General features: G+C 44.0%; 1 protein-coding gene and 1 long non-coding RNA gene across 4 annotated transcripts in view; one reads left to right on the top strand and one right to left on the bottom strand.

Annotated features, from left to right (window-relative positions):
- Positions 1 to 699: 699 nt before the first annotated feature.
- On the bottom strand, positions 700 to 14,909 carry LOC308586476. The gene is made up of 2 exons (XR_014007909.1): positions 13,838 to 14,909; positions 700 to 987 (listed from the first exon to the last, which is right to left on the bottom strand). It is a non-coding gene; the product is annotated as an uncharacterized lncRNA (long non-coding RNA).
- Positions 9,721 to 25,948, top strand: part of GRK5 (G protein-coupled receptor kinase 5) — a 154,606-nt gene continuing 138,378 nt past the window's right edge. For 2 of the 3 annotated variants that reach the window (XR_014007846.1, XM_081192994.1), the window contains exon 1: positions 9,731 to 10,158. Coding sequence is in view for 2 of the 3 variants with exons in the window: in XM_081192994.1 (XP_081049120.1) it covers positions 10,107 to 10,158 (52 nt within the window). In the remaining variant the exon portion in view is untranslated. Of the gene's footprint in view, positions 10,159 to 25,948 lie in introns of all 3 variants that reach the window. The other variant, XM_081192995.1, reaches the window with a different exon arrangement.

Genomic DNA, 25,948 nt, shown 5'->3' on the forward strand with positions numbered 1-25,948 from the left:
ACCGTGGGTGCGTTTCAGGCAGACTTGAAACTGCTTCATTTTGCACGCAATCCTGTGCATACTTCACCCCATCCCTTCCCCTTTTAAATGTTTATTTATATACATAGATATACATTTTCCATTCATCATCTTATCGTTTTTTTATATAGACTTCCCGACTTATCTTTCATTGACATCCTGTTTCATATTCTTTGGTTTCCTACATCTCCTTATATTTCTTGATTCTTTTTTCATTCTTTCTGATCCCTTATCTTGTCTACTGCTGATCATAGGCTTATCCCAACTGCTAGTTAACCTTGATACCACCCTTTAAAAAGTATTCTTCAAGATACTCCCACTCACTTCTTGTTCCGTCCTCCCATCATAATTTCTTATTTTGGCCACCAAACTTGCTAACTCAGCAAACTCTTTATGCAACAATTGATCCTTTGTCAGAACAATCTTTTCTTTCCAGTTCTTTGCCTAAGTTATTCTTGTGGCCACTGTTGCATATAAAAATAAATCCCTTACTTTCCTTGGTATATCTTTCCCTATTATTGCCAGCAAGAAGGCTTCGCAGTCTTTTCGGGAAGGTGAATTTAAGCATCTTTTTAAGTTCCTCATGTACCATTTCCCAACTATTATTTTTGCATGCTTGCATAGCCACCACATATGGTATAGAGAACCTTCTTTTTCTGAACATTTCCAACAAACATTGAATCCTCTCATACGTTCTGCTGAGTTTAATTGGCATCAGGTACCATCTATAAACCATTTTTTGGATATTCTCTTGAATTGCATAGCAAGCCAAAATTTCCATCGTCTTCCATTTTTCCCATGCCAAGAGTTCGATGTTCTAGACCCTGCCTCCATGTGGTCTTCCTTGCTCCATTCTGAACAGCTTCTTGTCAAGCTAACCACCCCCACACTACTATTCCTCAGTTGGAAAAGGGCCTCAAGGAGGATGTTTTCAGATTCCAGAAGGGAGGTCAGCCATCCCATGAGATCCTGAAAGAGATCAAAGGACAGAGGAGAAATGTCAGTTCCCTGTGGACATTACAAGGGCTGCTCCAGGCCTAGGGTTTGATTTCAGTAGGAATTAGGAATTCCATGCCAAATGCCTGCACGATCCCCCTCTCAGCCTCCCACCCAATGTCCCCCAAATCCCATCCCAGTTTCTCCTTCCCATCTCACCACTGGGTATCTCATGAAGCTTCTCACCACAATTGCCTCTGAAACCAGATTTTTCATGCAGTCCCTTGTCTGCTGCCTCTGATCAGGTGCCCAGAACTCAGACCAGGAACATCTGATCCCTGTCCAGTTGCTGAAATGGTAAAAGTCAGGCTGCCAGTTAAGGATAGGAGGGCCACTCTGTATCTGAGACTGTAAGAACTGGGAGCAAACATTGCATTGGTGGGGGGTGGGGGAGAGATCTGAGGGATTTAGCACCTGCTATTCAATTTTCTCATATACTAACCCCAGGTAATGGGAAGACCTGCCTCCATGGCGAAAGTGCAATGAGAGAAGCCAAGGAGGACATGGGGAACAGGCCTGATAATCTCTTAGTACTTTCCACAAACGGGTATGACAACATTCTTCCTTATTTCCTTGCTTCTGCTTTTATTGAAATCCTATAATGAGGTGGGGCACCTCAAGCCTGGGAGGCAAAGTGCAGCTCCCCAGGCCTCGCTGGCTAGCTCCTGGGACACTCTCCAGATCATACGCCTTGTAGGCCACACCTTCTTTGCTCCCCCTCCAGGCCAAACCTATCACACGCACCCCCATCCTTTCACTCCTTGACTGCTTTCGCCTGCCTGGAATGTGTTCTTCACCTGGGATCATGTTTTTTGCTTGCCTGGATGGAAGTGTGTGTGCATTTGCAAACTGGTGACTTCTGTGTGGCTAGAATATATGCTTGTGAGAGGAAAGAGTCACATCCATTGCTCTTCCCACTCCTCCCTCTGGTCCCAGGCGCCACTAGCATCTAGTCTCCAGAATATGGTTCACAAGAGAATGTGGCTTTCCAGATTAAAATCACACCTCCACACCCATGTCCTATCAGCTGTTTCATCAGACCCCACAAATTTATGGAGAATGAGGCTACTGAGAGTGGCGAATTGGCATGTAGCTCTGTGTTAGCCTCTAAATGATGCCAGTTCTGGGGATTCACAACAAGAAAACGGCTCCTGGGTTCATGTCCTGTTATAGGCTTCCTCACACATCCCTCCAGATACCTGGTTGGCCATGGGGGTGTGTGGCTTCCAGCCCTATCATTTGATGCATTACCTGTACAGTTTGCTGGATTGTATGACATCATAACAGCTACGAAAGAAGCAGCCAAGATGATCACAGGCTTGGAGAATAGATAGATAGGGAGTTCCCGCTCCATCTACTATTACATCTTTGATGGGGATTTCTTCACATAATGTTGAATTGGTTTATGAAATTGGCAGGAATATTTATAGGGATAGCGTTGCTTATGCTTAAAAGAGGTCTGAGAACAGCAAATAATTAGCTTTGTTCACTTCCCAATGTCAACTGGGAAATTTGCCAAACACACCAAAGATGCATCCACCACTTATTATATCATAAATTTATAGACTGCTTAGTATAAAAAACCCTCAAAGCATTTTACAAATATTCTACTCTGCTCCTCCACCCTTCCTCTTCCCCCTGGATCTGGTTAGAGGTTGAAATTAAACTTTGGAACATATAAGGGGCAGCTAGGATCTCTATTTTGGCAGCCAGTGGCAATACTACTCCCCTCCCCCACTCCAAATTGCATTTCTGGAAACAATTTGAAGGGTTGTGTTTAATAAAAAAATACTAGTGGAATCATTTGGCAGTGGCTGCTTTAAATTAAGTAATGACTTCACGAGAGATTTTGGAAACGGGCATTGTGGATGTAGCACTAACATGCAAGCCTCACAGTTTAACAACTATAAAATGCTACGCTTCAGAGCCTGTGGAATGTTTTGAAATAAGAGGCACTGCCCTATTGCTATTGCTAGGTGACTGCAGATTCATTCCATACACGGGGAGAGTGTGTAAGAATTCTATGATACGCAGGCTGCCTGCCAGATGTTTTGAATGAGGTCAGCGTACTCCTAACCTGCTGTTATGACACATCATCGAATGTTGAGACAATATGCCAATTTGTAGGGTCATAACCTCATTGTAGCCCTCACAATTAACTGAAGGCAGGCAAATTGTTAATCATTTGGAGGGAGACACTGAAAAGGCATAATGAGCTGGTGGCCAGCAGCTATGCTTACAGATTTTATACTACAGAGAGGAAAACCTAGTTCTCCAGCCATTTGAATGAATATGATGTTGATCAATTTGCATCGACTCAAACTGCTAAGCATGCTTCCACTTTGGTGGTGTCATTTGTTTGCAATTTCTGGTACATCACGGCGAGCGGTAATAAATCTTGAGATGCTGTGGATGTGATCATTTCACTTCTGGTGGCATTAATTAAGATTCAGCTTGGAAAATATTTGCAGACAAATATAAATGTACCCAATTTAGTAAATTAAAAGGCCTTCTGCACCACATTTTTCAAATATCACGTATTCTCTGAAGCTGGGGCACTCAAACTTGATTTAAAAATAATAATAAAAACAAGAGCAGCTGCGTTCCAACAAGAGCTCTGAACTACACAGATGTGTTTGGACGACCCCAAGCAGTAGAAAAGGGCTGTGGACCATCGAGTCCCATAATTACATGGATGCAACAGTTAAATATGCAAAGAGGAATGGAGAACAAGTTATTGGAAGGCTACTCCCATGAATAATCCTTATAGAAAGTATTTGTTTCTCATTGGAAATTTTGTCTTGGAAAAAAAACAACCCGAGATTTTTCGCCTTCTCCTGTAGAGACAGGAGACAGTCTGTTACTGCAGTATTCACAGCTGCAGACCTGCAAGCCCACTCAGTTGGTGACTCATCCGCTGCAACAGCTCATAACACAGCCCTTCATTTACCAGTCTTCTTTTCTTATTACAGTGAGGCCAAATTTCAGCTTTTGTACTGAGGGGGGAATAAATGTGTTAGCGTTTCACTCCCAGGCCCCTGAAAGATGGCTGCTCGACCATTTTCCCCCTCTGACAGCCTGTGTTTATCAAAAGGTGTTTTATGAAGTGTCCCTGCTTAGCTGCGAATGAAAAATACCTTCCTTCTTAAAAGAGACTGTGAAGCAAAATTTAAAGGTTTACTTGGGACTCCCCCCCACCGCCTTTATACCTTTATAATTCTAGGCTTAGAGATTTTCCTTAGCCAGTTCCAAATGAAAACTACACTGGGTTATGTGTCTTTAAAAAAAATATTTCTTCTCTAGAGGAGAAAACGTACATGGGAGACTAAGCTATGGAAAACCCTCTCACCATGAATTAAAGGCAGAGTATGGGTTGCAGTGCTGGGTCAACCCAGTAGGGCAAATAGGATCAGACTGCAACGTTGCCATCTTTTGCATGCTTAATTGGGAGTAGGTTACACCGATCTCAGTTTAGTTACTCCCAAGCAAACACGTGTAAGATCATGCACAGCAAAGACCTATCACAAATTTTATTTAAACGTCTACCTTACCTTAGCCAAAGCACCCTGGGTAGGTAATAAGTCTGCAACTGCTAGGAGGAAACAGCAAGGTTTTCTTTAAAAGAAGCTGTTGACCCAGTTATCATTCAGTAAAGGCCAATAACATTTAGTACATCACTGTAAATCCGCGTCCCTCTCCTAGTTCAACCTTGTCAACACCCCCCACCAAGAGCAATTATTTGGTCAACAGCACTTTCAATACCTAGCCTTTGTCAAGCATGGGGCAGTGAGGGGTGGGGGAGAGAAACTCTATATTTGTGGGACAGCCGCCTAGAATGCAGGTCTGCAAACTCTGGCTCTCATGAACTGGCAAACAGAAGAAGAAGAAGAAGAGTTTGGATTTGATATCCCGCTTTATCACTACCCGAAGGAGTCTCAAAGCGGCTAACATTCTCCTTTCCCTTCCTCCCCCACAACAAACACTCTGTGAGGTGAGTGGGGCTGAGAGACTTCAAAGAAGTGTGACTAGCCCAAGGTCACCCAGCAGCTGCATGTGGAGGAGCGGGGACGCGAATCCGGTTCCCCAGATTACGAATCTACTGCTCTTAACCACTACACCACACTGGCTCTCTCAGATGCTAATGCTAAGAGACCAGGTCCTCCAGCCCAGCCGCCATGACTAGCCAACGTTCCAGGATATGAAGCACGTGAAGCTGCCTTAACCTGAGCCAGACCATTGGCCCATCAAGCCCAACCCTGTTCTTCAGGGTCTTCCCCATCTTGCCACCCGAGACCCTTTTCGCCAGCAATGCTGTGGCTGAGTGTGGTGTTCTGCTACAAACCATATGCACAAAGCCTTACCTCCTCCCAGTGAAGAACCTGAAACAGTTATCAGATCCAAGTAAACATTTTATTTTAGATCATTTATGCAAATATTGAAACTGAATATTTAAATATTTGGCTACGGAGGTATTCATCTGCATGCATGATCAGTGTTAGTGCTTCTGTTATTGAGGAAGAGCTCATTTGGGAAGAGCCAACGTCATCAATGAGTTACTTCGCTGCCATCCACAAGGAGGCTTCGTCAAAGCATTTATCGCTGCCTCCACTTCCTCTTCTGGTTCCCTGGGGAGGAATATTAGATTGTAAGGGCATCGGGGCAAGGGACTGTCCTCTGGTAGCCTGTAAGCTGCTGTGCATACTGATACCGCTATACGAAAAATAATGAAAAACAACTTATTATTTAATCAGAACAGTTACAATGTGCCACAGTAGAAATGGGAAATCAGGTGGAAGCAACCAGCACAGCCTGTTCAGAAGAGGTCTTTTAGAGGGCACAGTGGGCAGAAAGGGGTGCAAAACTCCCTTTGCATGAACATCCTTGTGCGAGTACAGCATTGGATATTTCCAAGTAAGTATGTGCAGGATCAAGTTCCATAGATTTCTGAGCTATTGTACCCCAGGCTTAACTGTGATATGCAACTCACACTCTCAAGTGGCTATTATGTAGCTCCTATTATTCCCATTTCATTTTGAAGGTTGTGGCCTCTTTCCTGACGTTGTCAGGCACACAAAAGTCCCCGTTCCTTCTGCAAGACAGATGAAATTCAGCTGATGCACTATTTCCTGCTACAGAGCTGCAGTAATGGGGAAATAAAAAAAATCATATGAAACCAAATTTAAATCCACATTTAGATATGTATTTAATCTCAATGTATGCCACTCATAAACGATTTTATCCCATAATAGGCACGCACAGACATATATGGTACTTTTTTGAGCCAAGAATACTGCAGAATTCAGAGAAATGCAGAATCTGAAGGCTCATTCTGTTCTGATCCATGCTTCAGCCCCAGAGGTGCAAATTGGGCCCGTTCACTTAAAAATGCAAATCCATCGAAAATTCTCTTCCATCCCCTTGTGGGTGTTTTATGAGCACAACTGAAGAGGATTGTAAAATGCTCCACAAACATAAAAGTGCTACACAAATACTTAGCAATTAACTCCACTGACTTTAATGGTTCAACAGATGACTACAATCCAAGCCTCAAAATGCAGTTTGTGGTGTCATGCCTGTGGTCTTCCATTAACGTAACGGAAAGCTAGTATTCTTCTGAAATCACACGAGCTACTGCTAGGCAATTCCATGAGAGAAAAGGTCTTAAGGAGAAGGCTTTGGGAGCTGTGGTTAAAAATGCCAAGCCCAGATAATAACAAGTAAGCCTCCTTGAGAGAAATACACTGTGTATCTTATAAAGAGATAAGGACTAGTATTCTCTGGATTACACCTGTGGCTTCAACATTGATGTCTCATTAAAAATAGTGATCCCACGATGAGGGTAGATTCCTGCTCCCCTCTTTGTTTCTCCCCCCCCCCCCCAATCTCTCTTTCACACACACACAGAGAAGTTGGCAAACCAAAAATGCTTGTTGGAAAAATACGTCAAAAAAAAGACAGCACTCAATGCCTTTTGGTGGGCTGTAAAATGGGCATTTGGACTGTAAAATGGGCACTTGCTGTTGAACTGTTTGAGACTGGGCAGCTCTCCCATATCCAGTTACAGCATGCTGGTCCATTGACCACACTAGCTAAAACATCTATCTGATTTTAGCTGTTTATAAAGATGCATTTTTGCTATGTTTGTATACTCTGAGGGCTCCATAGGGCCATGGAAAGGGACAGAACTTGTAAAATAAATAAGACAAAATGTGAAAAACTTGGGGAAAGTGACATCATTTGGGGCTAAGGCACAAGCGGCTAATCTGTGGTGCAGGCAACAGTTTTTTTGTAGCATATCTGCCCAAGAGCAGGCAGACCTGCCATAGTCAGGGCAGCACACCAGTCTCTCACATCTGCTCCCTGACCAGAGCAAGAACCATCCCAGGTAACAGGCTGCTGCATATTCTCCATCATTTGCACTTGAGTTGCACTGCCTGATGCTCATGACTAGACTTGGAGGCCACTTGCCACAGAGGTTGGGCGCAGCCTGTCTTCTTCATCCCAAATATAAGAAAGCCACTAGGTGGCACCATGGCACAACTCAAGGTCTACCAGGGGGATTGCTGTGGTCAATTAACTGGACTTCTAGCACAGCTGTTGCTGAAGGGATGTTATTAATCACCCCGGAGAAGAGACAGAAGTTCTGGATACGCTTGTCTCCAAACAGTAAGCATCTGAACTGCGTTTCTCATGAGATCTCATAATGGTCTCATGTCTTAAGGGGCTTACTGTAAACAAGTCTTAAATTTCTGCAGGAAAGAGCCAATCAGCAAGGGGAAACAACTATGGGCCGAGGCCGATTCAAATATTGCAGCTCCTATCTGCGTGGAGGCCACTGAAAACTGATTCCGTGTGATCCGTGCAGAAGCGAAAACAAAGCAGTTTTCCATGTGATTCACCCTACTTAGTAGGGAGCCTCCATGTCAGGAGAGTGACCAGTTAGGAGCACTTGCATTAGTAAACACTCTGCTCTTAACCCACCAATTGCTGCCTAACCCTTGTCATAGTCCATGGAACTACTCTGAAGTAAGTGGATTCTGACTGCATACCTATTGCTACCCAGGTTGCAATGCCACTGTTTTATTTCAGTAAGATCATAATTTCTCAATCACTCCACCTGAGAACAAGGGCAGCTTCACATGTTTTAGCAAATGAAAAGCCTCTGCATTTCTATCAAGGCCTGTTTGTCCATGTTTCAAACACACCAATGCCCTGCGGCTATCGCAGAAAATGCATAGCCATCCATATTGGAACACAGGGATTTCTCTTGTTCAGTAGAAGTGTATAAGGCAGCTCCGATTTGGGCTGTAGTTGTCAAATTACCTGTTTAATATGCAACCTTGATCCTGTGCACACTGACTTGGAAAGAACTCCCTCTGAAGTCAAAGGAGCTCAATCTCTATTAACGGAGCAATCCTAGCCCCTTATCTGTGCTCCTGGCATGCGTTAGGATGAGGCAAAGGTTTCTTTCTTCCATTAAGCTCAAGTCCCTTTGCACCCCTGCGCTCCACCCCCAGATGCAGGCTGCTGTCAAGCTACCACCAGTGGAAATTCTGTCAGCCCTAGCTGACGTAAGGCCCTAAAACGGGGCATTTTGTGGGGTAAGACCAAAGCCAAGGATGGATCTGCAACCAGTCTATTTCCCTTAGAGGCATCCAATCCAGCAAAAGTGAGGACTGCGGCCTCCTTAAACCACAATTCATTGTTGGAGTGTGCATCACATAGTACAGCCCAATGCATGTTCATTAAGTCACAAGTAAGTTCCGCTGTTCACTGGGGCTTACAAGTCCCTAGCAAATCAGTTTAGAAAGAGGCCACAGGCTTTCAGTGTCTTCCCAATTCATTTATCCTATCCAGTAGAAAACAGTAACAGAGAGTTATCGTTTTATATAGGGCAAAAGTATCAGTCATAAACTCAGAATTATTAGGACTGGCCATATGAAACGCTTGTTAACTTTGTTGTTACGTTTATCCCGATTTGATCTCCTATCCAAACAGCAAACCTGGAGACAGGATTGCCACTCAAATGGCATTGGGCTTCACAACTGTGTTTCAGCCAGCAGTTCAACAGGTTCTGCCGTTCCCAGTAAGAACTACACCACAGCCACTTGCTCTGAACGCCTTGAAGACTGGGACGCAAATATGATAAAATGCACAGCAGGATGCAGAATCTATTTAACAATTGCAACAAAATTGTATGGAAGAAGGAGACGCAGCCTGCATCTTAAGTAGTTTATGTCTCTTTCTTCCGTTCAATCCTGTTGCCGTTCAGCCAAAGGAAAGCAGCATCGCAGCAGACATCCGAGCTCGCAGTATTTCCACCAGCAACTTCTGTCGCTAATGCGAGGGAGCTGATAGACAACCTGCAGAAAGATCGTTACGGTCCACCCTCCCTGGCGCAGCATGCAGCCCAGTTTGCAAGTCCAGACCATTTCCGCTCGCTCTGCCGCTTCCCGTCTCCCTTCCCAATTGCACAAGGCAGCTGCAAAACGCACACACAGATACACACGCGCCCACCCAGCTCTCCCTCCGGCCAGTTGCGTGCGCGCGCGGGAAACGCACGGCCCGGGGAAGCGCCCCCAAGACTACATCTCCCAGCATGCCCGACTCGGCACCGCCGAGGTGCGAGCCAGCTGTGGAGCACGGCGCCTGCGCTATGCTGCGGAACTGGCTGGGCCGTGCCACACCCCCGCGGAGGGAGGCAGCGAGCGCCTGTAACCTGACACCGTCAGAGGAGGGGAGGCAGGCGGGAGGGCGGGCTTTGCCTGTCGGCGCGGAGAATGGAGTAAGGGAGAGACGTAAGGAGGGAGGTGCGCGGACGGGACTCGAGGGCTGGACGGCGGAGAGCGAGCCAGCGAGCAGGCAGCGGCGCTTCGCCGAGGGAGGCAGCTCGACGGAGGGATCGAGAGGAGGAAGAGAAAGAATGCCCTAGGGACGGACGGCGGGACCGGGCTGCTTGCTTGCTTGCTGCTGCTGCTGCTGCTGCTGCTGCTGCTCCTTCCACGAGCGGAGCGGAGAGAGAGAGAGAGAGAGACCCGGGCGCGCCTCCTGCCATTGACATCCTCGCCGCAGCGCCGTGACGGAGCTTGTCAATGGAGCTGGAAAACATCGTGGCCAACACGGTCCTGCTCAAAGCCCGCGAAGGTAAGCGAGCATCCATCTCTCGCTCGCTCTCTTTTCCGCCTGCCGCATTTCGCCCTCCCTCGCCCTGCGCGGTGGGGGGAAAGGGGCAAAGGGGGGATGGCGAGGCTTAGGGGCGCATGGTGGCGGAGCCGCGCGCAGGCTGGCAGCCCTCTCCCTGCGCGACGGGCACCTTTCGAAGGAATTCGCCTCGGCGGAGGTGGGCAGCTCGGCGGCATCGAGACGCCACGAAACTTCCCCTCCGGGCTCGCCCCTCCAGACGTGCGGGTGTGATTTCGGCGTGCATTGTTTGGAAAAGGTCAGCTGCGAACGCATCCGCTCCCGGGGAGCGCAGAAGCGAGAACTTCTGGCTCCGGAGCCCGGAGGGGGCTCTGTGTGTCTGGATGAGGAGGGCTGACGTAAGGGGGGGGGGAGTGTGCAGAAACTAGTCGCCAAAGGGCTTTCTTGGGGTGTTCTCCGTGGAGACGAAGAAGAGAGAAATGGATGCAAGTAGACTTCTGTAAGGGGCAAATTCGCTGGCATGGGAAAAGCGCCCCGCCCCAACTGATGCAAAAGAAGGCATGGCATTCAAAGGAAGGGATCGAGGGGTGCTTTGATTTTTCTTTGCAGAAGCTGCTGTTATAATACGTCTGTGCGTGTGTAATTTAAATTTGCAAAATAAAAGGCGGGGGCTGGTTGCTTGTAGGGAAGGTATGATAGCCATCACTGCTCCAAATGGCTCCTGGGTTTATTATGACCATCGCCAGCTTCATCACTGGGAACACGCCCCCCCCCCCAATCTGTTTTACGTCTCACATCATCTGGGTAGGGGAAGTGGCTTTCTCTTTTTGAATGATAGCATGTTTTCTTTTTTCCTTTTTTCCCTTTTGGCTCAGCCTAACCCCAACCATTCAGAGGGGGATATCCTCTGAGAGAGGCAGTTACATCTGAAGGGCTTGCCTTTCGAAGACAGGCTTGCAGTATCTGAAGCTCTCATTCACACCATTTGATGAATGAAGAGCCCCCCCCCCCCAAGTCAGAACCAGAGGCAGGTCCTGTGTGCTACCTTTTGACCATTCCAGGATGATGCACACCTCCTAATATACAGAGGAGGTGGAGGAGAGTGTTCTTTATCTGGGAGAGCAGAGGGGGAACAATTGCAGCTGCTCAAAGCGACCCAAGGCATTTATTTTCCACTTGTGCCACATCCCTGGTGCTCTTTAATCAGGTAGTGGGTGGGGTGCTTTAATCTCAGCCTTTTGTTTCCTTACCTCTGAGCCCACCAGCACGCTGTGATTATTTAAACGTCCCACCCTCAGTGCTAGATGATCCATTCAGAAATGCATCTAATGGCCCCCTAACTAATTTTCAGACTGTGGTCTGGATTGCATAAGCGGTTGGGGAGGGCCTGTAGAGAGATGGTCCCTGTATTACCACACAGGCTGTGTTAGGCGGTCTTTCAAATTTTATGAATGCAGTGTCTCGTCTAACTTCTCGTATTGAACCTTGTGAAACTCTTCCAAGGATACCTCCCATAGTATCCAGAGAACAATGTGCATTTGCGCAATCGATTACCCAGTAAATATAAACATTATGTAAGAATATAGGAGATAAATGCTGAGCTAAATATTGAGCTATGCCCCTAATTCTTCTCGGTAATGAAATGTGGACAGAATAACATGCCTGATCTGAGAGGAGAAACAGACATTGTTCATAACAGACACTTGGCAAAAATCCTTGCATATCACTAAGAGCTTTTCTAAAGGCACTGTTAGTATTAATGAAAGAGGCAGCACATTCTCTCTCTATCTCCCTCTCTCTCTCCCCAGCAAACGCTAAAGGGAGAAATGGTCCCAGAACATCTGTGATGAGCCATCTAGTGGCTGAACATTAGCATGCATTTAATGGTTAGGGGAAAACTTTCGAACCTTTTTGCAGGTTTCAGAAAAAGTACTTGTGATCCATTTGTTGTTGGTTTGACCGGCGAGGTGGAGATGCAGTTGTTTTCTTTGCTTGAAGGTATTGGTTCGTCTGCAAGGGTAGGTTAAATGCTCACACAATCCTCACATGGATGCTTTATGAGGATTCTTCCCCACCCCCTCTAGAAAGAGCATGAAGCAGTGTTTGCACATTTTAAACTGCTACAGACTTGTGCCTCTGTTTATTAGAGGCTCAAGGAGGATTCACACATGACTGGCTTTGTTCTCTATGCAGCGACTTTCTAACCTGTAATCGGAACAAGCCAGACACTTGAACATTCTTCAGACGTATCACTACTGTGTGACTGTTTCCTTCCTGCTTTTCTTCTTCCAATGAGTTTTTGTGATGGATTTTGATTCTCCTGTTGCTCTTCCAACCGACTTCAGTTATTGCATGTATTTATTTATTTCACCGCCTTTAATATTGTGGAATGTTTCTGCCACTCATAATATTTTACTTTACAATTTTTAATGTGAAACGTAACAACGGTGCTCCGCTGTGAGTGCACGAAATGATATGTCTAAATACTGGGTTGTAATGGAGTGCTTTAAATTGGTCTATTTGTCATTTCGCGTTCATACAGAATTGTCTGCTCAAGACGTTTCAATCCACATCAGTTGTTCAACGAACAGAACCCAATGTTGATGAAATGTTCAGTTTGGAGTAGGTTTCTCTTGTGCAATCCAACACTTATCAGCTTCTCCTTTTTTTCTTTTTCTTTTTTAAAAGGAAGCCTATTTCCGTCTGTAATGGCTCTTCAGAGGTTACACTGGTTTTCCGCTACTTTTTTCAACAAATGGACACAATGTAGGGCAACACATGTTAATCTTAGCTATTTTTTAAAAAAAATATTGAATGTTCAGATCACATTTCAATAAAACATAACCATAAACCCAAAGACAACATGCATTAGTCATTTCAGAATAAGACATACTTCAGCTGCGACATAGGACAGGTGAAGAAACACTATATAATAATGTCTGTCAGCCTAAATAGACCTCAAGTATAGACATAGTTGAGGCAAGGGGGGAGATTAGTAGAAATGAGTGTCCATATAGCTATTGGATGTTTACCTTCCAGCTGAACATGTGAGGTGCTTTAATGCAGATCCTCCCTGAATCCTGCCTTAATATTCCAAAAATCCAAGCCAATATTTTCCTTTCCAAATTAGTTTTGCCTGTAATTCTGCATATAATCTGTGACTGGTCACTCCTTTGCAACTGTTCTTCGTGACTAGTGCAGAAATGTACCCCTTGAGCCAGCAGTTTTAAAATCTGTTCAGAGAGCTGTACTGTCACCAGAAAGCAAAGCAATACACAAATCATCTTTGGCGACAGGAGCAGCGCTGCGTTCCCCACTGTTCTTTTGATCCTGTGACCAAACATTCAGCCGCAATTTGCAAGCCACATTTTTTAAAAAAATAAAAAACAACATCACCGGCAAAATACACCGTCACAAAAATAACAAGCAAGAGTTGTAGATCGGTGATTGATAGCATGCTTTCCATGCAAAAAGTATCACCTGGCATCTCTAGGTAGGGGGAGGGATATATTGAACCCCTGGAAATCTGTTGCCATTCAGTATACAGTACTGAATTAGACTGAGCAATGATGTGACTCAGTTTTCCTGTGTTCCAGTCGTGGCCTTTTGCAGAATATTAATAATTAAGTTACTTTTGCAAAAATATTTGTTGCAAATCATTTAGTTTCAGAAAGTCTCTTACCTTAACCATGGTTATTTTTCAGCATCTGGACCTTCAGCCATCTACGTTTTAGAGGAAACACTTCTACTGCAAACTTCAGCTGCTTGATCTTTTTGGTATATGCACACTCCCCCTGTGCTACAGAACTAGGTTTAAAATAGTCATTCCGCTTGTCCAGTGGTGGGATACACTTAAGCAATTCTGGAGAAGCTTAATCACAAAGGTCGAATACGTAGGTTAAGAATAATCCAAGTTATGTCATGACATTTTGGAAACCTTTACATTCTAAGAGACTTTCGTCCAGACACTTCAGATAACAGCTTGGTGTGGAAGCCTTGATGTTTCAGAAAGGAGAGATAGAGGCTAAAAGCAATGTCAGTACAGCAACCAGGAAGTGGACCAGAAGATTAATGTAGTAATAGAGTAAAACCTGCCACCATTTCAGCCATGGCTTCTGCTTCCTAGGTGAAGTATTACCATATTTTTTGCTCTATAAGACTCACTTTTTCTCTCCTAAAAAGTAAGGGGAAATGTGTGTGCGTCTTATGGAGCAAATGCAGGCTGCGCAGCTATCCCAGAAGCCAGAACAGCAAGAGGGATTGCTGCTTTCACTGCGCACCGATCCCTCTTGCTGTTCTGGCTTCTGAGATTAAGAATATTTTTTTTCTTGTTTTCCTCCTCCAAAAACTAGGTGTGTCTTGTGGTCTGGTGGTGTGTCTTATAGAGCAAAAAATATGGTATATTTTTCAAAAGAATCCAGATAACTGAAGGAAAATGCTTCGTATGTTTGTCCATTAAAGTTAGCCAGCCTGTCTAGTTTGATGATGTGGCATGCACAAGATTTTTTGGGGAGTATTTTATTGACATTGCATATCATTTTTATTTATTATGCCATAAACTGCTCTGTGACTGCTATGGAATAAAGGGAGGTTTAAAAATTTGGTTAATAAATAAATGTGATGTTTATTATTATACCAGAATCAACAGGGATAATTCATACCATACAAAATATTGTTCAAGCATTGCTATAACTAACAAATTCCAAGTTTCTCTGCTACACTGCCAAAACCATATGTGAGTATAATTTTGAGAATAAAGAACTGGTGTTCTCTATTTTTTTGAGGGGGGGGGAAAGCAACATTTTTCTGTTTTGCATCTATTGATTTTAAACGAATCAGTGTGATCTGATGTGCACACAAAAGGAGTTTTGGAAATCCTCCCACAAGCATTCCGGAGTGAAGTGTTATAAACAGCTCATAGGATTGGTCCGGGGAAGTTTACCCAGGCAAGGTGTTCAGCTGTAACCTTTTAATGTGTTTGCTGGTGGCTTAGCCTCAAAAAGTTATTGCAGGAATGACTCTGCCCACAGTTTAAGAAGGACTTGGAGCCAGTTCACAGCATACCTTTTTGTGTAGGAGCATCACCAGAACTGGAAACTTCACTTGACATAGTGACATTTGAAGGCATCTCCCAAAATACAAATCTCAACGTATTGCACACCAAAATTGCTTTGCTGTTTTTCTTGCAGCTTAATCGCTGGTGTGCATGAAGGGGAAATGATGCAGCTCAGTGGTGAAGCAGAAACCAAAGGTCCAAATTTCAATCCATGGCATCTTTAGCTAGGGCTAGGAAAGATCTCATGCTGACTGGCAGAGCCTCTCCCACATTTCAATCTCCAACCTGGTGCTGTCCAGTTGTATTGGACTATAGCTCCTGTGCTAGCTGGGGCTGATGGGAGTTGTAGTATCAAATGTCTGGTTGGGAAGATGTATTAACATTTAAGTTAGGTAACAGACAAGACTTAATTGTTTCTATTGATGGGAAGTCTGTCCCCACCCCCCACTGCAACTTTGCACACCCTCAAAACACAATGTACCTTATTTAAAATTACACTTCTTCATGCATTCTGGGTACCTGGTTTACCTAAATAGCATTATTTCAATTGCAAATAAATTCTTAATACTTAAACCAGACAGGGTCATCAAGCCAATGTTTTTTGTTCTGGAAATAGCAAAGTGACCTGTTTTGTTCCAAGACATTATTTGCTATTTATGAACTGAAATTAACAACTCTAGAATTGAAATAAACAGGCTCTAGAATACCACAGACCCTGTTTAGCAAAGGTGAATACCGCTGAAATTGATTCCTTATTTGGCATCGATGGTGTGTTTAATCTTGATGTGATGGAACAATAATTTGCATGCTGCTATCGTTTTGAATGTAGCACCAGTAGATTGTTACAGTGATATGGAGCATGAGGTGTCTTGTTCTATAGAGAAGTTTACATTCTTGTTTTAACTAATGAAAATCCATGCATCGTATGGAAAATGAAATTGGAAGGAAACTTTTCAATGTGGATAAATTTTGGTATCATGCAGTAGACCCTCCCCCCTTCTTTTTTCTGATCCTCAAATATTCATATCTTTTATGTGTGGCTTGGGCCATCAAAAGAACTGAAAATCAAAGAACTGAAATCCCATAAAACATTTTAATTAAAATGATGTTCACTTGTTAAATAAAAACAACCATGCAGTAAATATAAATGGAAGAGCCTGAAAAAAGTCTAGGAATACAGTTCCTACCTTGTGCCTTTTCTGTGCCGTCATACATCTTAAACTAGGAAACAGGTTATAGGAAAGGAAATCATCGGTTTCTGGGCAATTGACTCTCTGTGCAATGAATCTCCAGGTTTTGTGACACTAGCTCAGCTTTCCCCAACCTGATAATCTTCCAGATTGCTGATGACGGTTGTAGCCCAACATATTTAAAGGGCACCAGGTTGGGGACTGCTGCAGCAGCAGATTTATTTCCAAGCTGAAATTAGCCCGGGCTACACCAGGCTTTGCCTTTTGACGAGTCAGTTTCATCTCTTAAGTCCCTGCTCTATAACAGGAGTGTGTCTTCCCACCTTCAAGTCTGCATGTCCTATACTGAGGGTTACAGCAAATGGTTTGCAGATGGTCCAAAGTTCAACCCCTACTATCTCTAGTTAAACTTGGATGTCATATACTGCTGCTGGGAGGGATCTGCCTGATACTTTGAAAGGTTGCTGCTGGTCAGAGTAGATAATACTAGATGGACCGCTGATCTGACTCTGGGAAAGGCAACTCCTCCTGCTCGTCTTGTTTCCCAAGGAGCAAGATGACAGCCTTCATTCCACCACTACCAATTGATGCTCCTCCTTCCATTACAAGTGGGTTGGATATCATACATCGAATTGGGATTTGCGGGGCTATTTCTCCAATGGCTAGTTTGACAAGGGAGAAACTGTTAGTCCAGTCTTTGCCAACCCGGAACCCTCCTGCTGTTTTGAACTACAACTCCTGTTATCCCTAGCATTGACCAGGCTGGCTGGGGCTGATGGGAGTTGGAGTCCAACCGCATCTGACAGGCACCAGCTTGGTGAAAGCTGTGTTAGCCTGATGATGTGCATGTATTCCATGCCAGCAGTCAACTTTTCTTGCAAGAGCACTTGGGCATGAGTTGGTTTTGAAGATGGCGGTTTTGATCTTGATAAAACTGTCTTGTGTGGCTGCAGCGAGTGGGAAAGTGTCTTGAGTTCATGTGCAGGTAGTTACAGAGGCTGGTTCATTTTACACATCAGCTTCTGAAAGGGGAAAGGGCTCCCTTTGTCGGTGTGAGTGGCGCCTTTCACAACTTGCAGATTGCCCTTTCTTCAGTGTAGCATTGTGACCAGCCACCGGAACAGCTCTGCATTATTCCATGGCATTGGAATATGCATGGGCCACGCCTTCCTGACGTAATGCAAGATGGTGCAATATTTAGTAGATGCCAAAAGATCAGTTCTAGTCGAATGGCATTAAATGTTATCTAATAAAATAGAGTGCAACAGACATGCTCACTGCGTCGATGTGTCTTCCTTTTGTGCTGGAAGCTGATGTGTGTCTGTCTGTGTGCCACCTTCTCTCCCTCTTCACAAGCAAGCTTACACATACTGTGCTAAGAACAGAAATTGCTCCCACAAATTGGTGTTTGGAAAAAAAATGTATATATTCATGTGTATGCAGCTGCTGTGACTGCATAAACACAGTATGTTTAAAGCACTCCCCTGATGAATCCTGGGAATTGTGGTTTAAGGATGCTGAGAACTGTATCTCTGTGAAGGGGAAACTACAGTTCCCATAATTCTTTTTATTGAGGAAGGTGTTTTAAATGTATGATGTGTTGTGCAGTGTTATCCCCATTAATACCACAGTAGGTAGATCCAAAACCTCTTCCCTGCGGAAGTGGGAGTGAGAACAAAGGGGATAAGAATGAAATTTGGGTCTGGATGAATTGATAACTGTCCATCTCTGTCTAGCATCTAGTTTTCCAGTGTAAAGGTGTCCCCAATGTACCTGCTTTCCCTCTTTTCAAAACTTCACCCTTTGAAGAAGCTGATTTAAATCTGCAAGTACTGAAATGAAGTAATAACGTCCGTTTTCTGTTGCAGCAAAAAAACCCACAACGGTGTCCTGTGGCATTTTAAAGACTTGCAAATTTATCATGGCATCATCTCATCATGAAGTGGGCTGTAGTCCATGAAAGCTTATTCCATCATAAATCTGTTAGCCTTTAAGCTGCCACAAGAGCTGAAACAAATATAATAATAAAAATCGGGCCCTGTTCCCGTCAGAGATAATGACTGACTTTGAGGCTCAGCTGACATGAGATGCAGACACATGCAGAGTCCAACCCCAAAATCCTGAGCCTCTTTGTCATCTAGCCCTACAGATTGCGTGCCAGATGTGATGTTTACCCCACCCTGGCCGACATCTTGTGTGAGGAAAGGTTACTGTAAATTGTGTGAGCCTCCTGCAAGTCCTTCACAGTGGAGTACTGTTGGCATACATTTGCAGGCTTGGGCAGAAAGCCTGCTGTTCTGCAAAGCCATTCGTGTGCATGCGAGGGACAATCACGCATCAAGCCAAAATAAAATAAAATAGGATATTCCTCCTGCAGTTGCTTGCAAGACTGAAGAGGTAAAGGCAATTTTAATCCTAAAGCAGCTTGCCCCTTCAAGCCATGCAGCAGAATCGCAAGGTGCCTGCAGATCCATGCTGCTTGCTGCACTTTATAGGACTGTGGCCTTGATGCTCCACAGCTGGCAAAACACCTGGAATTCCATCAAAAAATGGAAGGATTTGCCTATAGTAGAGAAATATTTTCTGGTTATAATTGCTTCCTGAAACAGGGATTTACACATCCCTTGGAGATTAGATAGTGTTAGGACAAATTCCAACACTTTACCGTATCACAGGTTTCATTGTGTTTCAAACAGTAGTATGCTTACTATTCTGCTCATACAGAAGCAGGATTGAGTGACAACTCCCTTCGTCGCCAGCAGGGGCAGCATAGAGCTGTAGTGTTACTGAATTTGCACAGTGGAGATGCAACGAATAAGCTGATATATAGGGAAATAGGAACGTTTGGGCCTTTATAGCATGCTGTCACTCCATTTTTTAAGCCGATGGAATGATACATAATGGGAAGCCTGGAACTGTGCCACGGAGGGAGAAGCTATCAAAATTCGCATTCTTCCACCCTGTAGTGAAAATGGGTCCAGTCTTTACTTCATTTATTGAATGGATCCCAACGTTTTGCTTACAGAGTGGCAGCTATACTGTCTGAGAGTGGTTGCAGCAGAAACCTCCAAGCTCTTCAGCAGCTTCCCCTCATTTCATTGTGGTATCATGGGCCACTGGCTGTCTGTTGCACTGTGGCAGAAAAATCTCTCTGGCTAGAGCGTCCTCCGTAACAAGCACGAATCAACTGGCGCTCCCGCTTGTTAGGAACTGGCCGTATTCCAATGATTGTCATTTACCCGAGTTACAGGAGTTACGCTTGTTGCGGGGTTTGAGCTTGGAACTCTCTTTGGCACCACCCATCCTTCACTTCATCGCAGTTCAGTTCAGCACAAAAACAGGGTCATTTTTCATTCAGCATGGCGGCGGCTGCAGGCTCCTACCCTGGGATAATCATCTAGGAATTTCATGGGCTTAGCACTTCATTCCGAGAAAGCTAAACAGGAACAGGGTTTGATTCGCAAATGTGTGTCTCCTTAATGGATGGGGTGGTAACCCTTGCTGGATTTTGCTTTATCTGTTTTGCTCACAAACAGAAAACAAGCAATTATCCAATGAGCCTCACAGCTGCACAGCACCCTCCCCCCCCCTTCACGTATAAGAGTCTAGTGGTGCATACACAACTGGAACTAATCAAATTCAAATTCTTCTCATTACGGAACAGTCTTACGGAATGTAGTAAGAATGAGAGCACTCTGGGCCAACAGATATTCAAGTCTTATGGAATTTCTCGCAGCTTAAGTTTCCCTGCAGGAAAACACTGGAACCACAATCCCGGCACAGTGATGTGACTCAGGCTGAATCTAGACAATCCATTGTCCTGACTCTTGCAAAAGTGGAAGGTAACTTGCCTCTTTTACATAATGTGACCCTGTGGGTCATTCCGGTCTCGTGCAGAAGCTAAACTGGTGTCACGCGAGGTTACCTTCTAGGTCAGGCCTGAAGGACCTGTAGTTCTTCCAGATGTTGTTGGAATCCAGCTCACACCAGCCCTATCCAATGATGGGTGCTGTCGGCTAACAGCACCTGGAAGGCTACAGGTTCCCCCCACAGAAAATCTACCTCTGCACATGGGCAACTAACCCACAGCACAATACAGAATACACAGGGCAGCTGAGCGGGACTGGCTCCATGTTTGAGGTACCCTGGCTGGTATGTCCTCTAGTGGGGATGAGGGGCCTTCCTCTGTTAGTTGCCCTGGCAGACTGATCTAACTGTGGTAGAAATGCTCCAAGCAACTCTTGGCAGCTGACCATAGGCTGTTAATTTCCCACAATGCCTTGGGGGCGATGCTCTCTCGCCCACCCGCTCCTTGTTAGGAGGGAGCTGCTGAGGGGTTCAGTACAGTAAGCCCACAACTTAACGTCTCATATAGTCAAAACACATTGGGTTCAGTGGTAGGTGGGATTGCCAAAGTCATTTCCCCCAGAACCCTTTCTGCTTCTTATTTTAATTTTAAGTTAAAGAGTTGCAGGCTTACTGTATTGTATCTTTTCGTTCTCCCACCCACCTAGCACTCATTAAGGCTGCTGCTGTCAGTGCCACATTGTAGTGATATTACAGTTTCTGTTGCAATTCTTTATTGTTATTGTAGGCTATTTATTTTCTGTAAACTATTTTGTCTAAAAAATTGTGTGCTGAATGCAGTATATAAATAGACTATTCTGGTACGCTACAGTAGGCTAGGTGGTAGAATCATTGGCGCTCAAGAGGCTGGGAACCTGTGACTCTCCAGGTAATGGTGGACTCCCATCTTCCTTTATCGTTAGCTCTGCTGGATGGGACTGATGGGAGTTGAAGCCCTACATCTGCTGGAGGACCACAGATTCCCAGTCCTTGACTGTATCATTTCATCCTACAGGTCCAAGGGCACAGTTTTGAATAACTTGCACATTTATTTATTTTTAAAAACTTATTTAATACAAAAAGCCATCATGGCAGGCAAAGGGTTGGAGTAAAATATGTGTGTATGCTGGTTTTTATTTTATTTTTAAAAAGCCGTTCTGTTGTTTTGGTCCTTTATTTCTGCTAGCTTTGTTGTTTCTATCCAAATAGAAGTGAGAGAATTCATTATACCATTTGATGAACCACTGACCTCTCTGTTCCTCACTAGAGTAGATCTAGTCAACAGCCACAATCTTGGGGACATGATAGAAATGACTTGTGCTCATGCTGGAAGCATTGCTGTCCCTCTGTGCTAGAGCACATTTGAGTGGAAAGTTAGCTCTAGGCTGTCTTGCCCTTGCAAGTATTTTCAGCTGAATGAAATTGCACCTATTCTTCATTACCTGCCGTGCAAGGAAGATTCCAAGAGATGGCAGCTGCCCTCTCAAAACATTTCCTGCCACTCCATTCATTCCCCTAGCTTTCAGTCATAGTATCTTTGTATTTAATGTGTATAGCATGCATATTAGCCAAATCCTTAATCCTGACCACCCTTTGCTTCCGTAAACTAGCTTTCCTGGATTTGCTATTATGACAAACATTTTAGTGGTTGATGAGGATAGGGCAGTGGTGGTGCTCCAGATGTTATTGGACTCCATCTCCCATTAGCCCCAGTTGACATGGCTAGATGTCAGGCATGATGAGAGTTGGAGTCCAACAACATGGAGGTAAACTGACTCTGCAGAGGCAGGAGCTCTCTGATTTGGAGTTGCCAACTCTTGAAATCAAATTTCTGTTGGTTTCCTCTTCTAAATGCTTATTAGATCTTTTCTGAAGAGCATTTTGTTTTCCGTGGTATTTTTTGAGGAGAGGTTGAAGTGATGCAGCTTCAGAATGCAAGGGGCAACTACTTAATGCTCTCCAGCGAAAATAAAAAAAAAAAACATATTTGACACATTGTGGTTACTGAGGCCAATATCCCTTTTTCTTGGCTTTAATGAGAAAAATACTTATTTACTTCACACAGTTTGCCCACTTTTTGTGGCAGGCAGGGGAAAGTGCTGCTACATAAATGGAATAATTTTGGGAAGCCCTGGCTTTAAACTGATGCAAGTTACAGTTGATGACCAAATGGATGTAATTACCATAATCTGAAATGGGGAGATACACTTTTGGCAGTGTTTTGTCTCATCCTGTGACTAGAGTAGTAGATACTTCAGCGTTTGTGATAGCTGAAACTCTTTGATTTTTGACTTGGCAGAACTTTGAGCCAAGGCTTGGGGTTTTGGAGAAAGTGCCGTTGCTTAGGTGGAATTCTACTCACCATGACTTACACCTCTGGATTCCAGGATGGGAACATGAGTGAAGGTCATAAGATAAAGATTTTGCTTGGGGTAGGACATGACTTCTTACTCATGTGTTGGACATTGCCTGGTATTATGCAAGAAACCACAAAAGCAATTCACAGGCTGTAGCTCATTTGGCTGAAGAAGGGAAAGAATAGTGAGAAGAAGCACCAGAGACCAAGTATCATGTGAACTGTGATAACAGCTTTTTGTTCCAGCCTTGTGCGACACGGAGACAGGATTGGTAGGCAACGTCACCCCTAGTTAGCTGAAATTCTGTTGCTAAAGGCATTGAGAATCCTTCTGATTTCAGTGTCCCTTGGCTAGTGGGGTTTGTGTTCAGCACCATCAAAATTTGACACCAAATGCAAGCCCTGCTGGGATGGATTCGATGATCAGCAGATCAGTGGCAGCTTGTGCTGGAATCCTTGGAAAGAACGTTTGACTTTGGTTTGATCCAGCAATGCATTTTTCAAATAGGACTGCATGCTAGGAATCACTTCATCACTAAGGCAGACTTTCCCAATCTGGTGTCTTCTGCATTTTGGCCTACAACTCCCAAGAGCCCAAGCCAACATGGCCGCGCTACTCTGAATTAGGATTTTCAAAGTTCTGCAACATTTGGGACCAGGTTTCTTTGCAGTCCATATATGCAGTCATACTATTCCAGGTCTTGAGGCTTTGAGGTGAGGCCCTTCTTTTTTCTGACCTACTACACCAGAAGCACATTGGCAGGAAGTTAGAAAAGAGCCTTCTCAGTAGCTGCTCTGGATCTCCTTCACAATGGAGGTCTGTCTTCTCTGATGACCTCTTCTCAGCAGGTGAAAATGATTTTATTTAGACAGGCCTTTGTCCACAGAAGCTGAGTTGTTATAGCTACTATAAATGTGCCGCAGTTGGTTCTACCAGCCTCGATGGTCTGAGGAACTCTGTGCTTGGTGCCAGACAGGGGGAAACCAGAGACCCCCAAAACACACAAAAAACCATTTGCTATCGTATCAACTTTGGCTACACTTAATCAGATGCATCAGCTGACAACTGTATCTTTGTTTCAGAATGCTCCCATAGAAAAACAATAAAGTTTCAGAAATACCTTGTAAAATTTGATTTGATCTGCAAACAGTATGAACTATTAATAATGATATTTCTACATATAGCCCCACTGCTGCTGTTGATCTTTAGGCTGCTAGTTGCAGAATATGAGACAAAAGGTTAGTGTCTCAGAACTGTTCTGTCCTTACTTGGTAAAATCAGCTTGAAGTTAAGATTTAACAGTGAAACAATGAAGAAAAGGCTAACAGCTCTGATGTCTCTATCCCTAGCTGCAAGGCACAATTACTTACAAAGCAGTTCCCCACAAGTAATCCAGATGGCGGTCTGGAAGCTCAGCAGAGCAGGGTGCTTACAAATGATCCGAAAAATTACTGCATAATAAAATTTTATGATTTACCTTTTGATTATGAAGAGATGTCGCTGGTTTAGAGGGCTGTTATCCCACACCACAAAAAATTTCCTCCACAATTCTGGTCAACCAGAAACAAGTAACACAGATATCTCAGTCAACTTACTAGAACTTACCTGGAGCCCAAATTTTGCCGCCAATGCACTCTATTTTTCTTTTCTTTTCTTGCTCCTTCCCTTCCTCTGCACTTAATATGGGCCCAGTAGAATCACCATTAACTGCGAGGTTTGTGTTTGGAATGAGATGGCTTCTGCCCCATTTCCTGATCTCCTTGTTGAAGGCTTGTCTTGGCATACTATTGGATAGGGAGGTCTGCTCTTAAGTTAACTGCGGGCCCAACCTATGGCCAAAATGAAGGGGGGGGCGACGTGTTTCATTTGTCGCTTTAAAAAAAACCCACAAAAGCTTTGGTAGGTCTTGTTCAGTTAGTATTTTTCATTTATCTGCAAAAGGGTGTCTTGCCAGAAATAACGGATGACATATTTGCCAAGACAAAATGTATGCCAAGAGCCTGCTACAGTTGTTAAAACAAAAACTTGTGAATCATATGTGTAAAAGCACAGCCACGGCAGTTAAAGAAGTACGGAACCGTTTCCGTTCGCAAAGGCATTGCATTAACTATTTTAACGGTGCATTTAGAATGATCAGGAGTGGAAATGGTAAAGAGAGAGAGAAAGAAAGGGGGGGGGGGAAATGTTACATGTGAGCCAAAGTTAACTCTACCTAACACTTCTGGCCTGGCCACCAGACATGGAAGGCTAGCATCCTAGCTAAATGTTGTTTTATTACATATTTCTCTCAAATATAAAGGCTTTTATATGAGAAACATTCAGGCTCTTGTCCTTGGCCGCTGCATAGTAATAACATTGCATGGTGCCAGTAACTGCTGCTTATGAAAGTCTGGCCTAACATTCTTTTGTGAAGAAGGAAAATGAGCCATTTTAGAGCTAATACAATGAAGCAGCAGGCCAAAGAATAGCCTCTCTGTGAGGCCGGGGTGGGGAGGCTCTTGTGCCCAACTTTGCAGAGGACAGTCCTCTGTTGGAAGGACTGCCCTGCCCAAGTCAAGTTTAAAGATAAAGAACCATAAGGAGAGAAAGCCAGGGACCCTTGAAATTGACAGGAGACTAAACAAGCATACAGGTCACCTGGTCACAGTAGTGAGATACAGAAATTATTTTTGAATTTGCATGTGTACATTTTATACACCTTTTGTCCTCTTTCTTCTCTTGTTGATGAATAATTGGCTACCTTACCATGGTTGAAGTGCTAACAACCATTGTGTGGTTTAACTTGGTCCTTTTCTAAAAACCTATTCAGTGTTGGACATAACTTGACACCATGACTGTTGTACTGTATAACAAACAGCCTAGCTATCTTCTGGAAGATCAAGTTTATTCAGTAACAAATGCAAAGTTTTTCATTTTTCTTTGTGTTGGATACAGATGTATCCAGCCTGAGGTACATTTCATTTTTGCAAAGCTCCAAGAACAATATACTGATGTTTGGGAGCCCTAATAAATACAACGGTAAGTCGTGTTACAGACGCTTCAGGTTACAGACGCTTCAGGTTACAGACTCCGCTAACCCAGAAATAGTACCTCGGGTTAAGAACTTTGTTTCAGGATGAGAGCTATTGGGTTGTTGTTTTTATTTGTATTAGGTATTTTGTGGTTTTATATCTTGATTTTATCCTGTGAACTGCTCTGAGACCCCCGGGTATAGGGCAATATATAAATTAAATTATTATTATTATTATTATTATTATTATTATTATTATTATTATTTAATATCCCAGCTTACACATCTCAAAATGATTTACCATATGAACGTATTGCATGTATATGTGTTTGTG

Source organism: Podarcis bocagei (genome assembly GCF_964188305.1).
Source record: "Podarcis bocagei genome assembly, chromosome: 4".
NCBI lineage: Eukaryota > Metazoa > Chordata > Lepidosauria > Squamata > Lacertidae > Podarcis > Podarcis bocagei.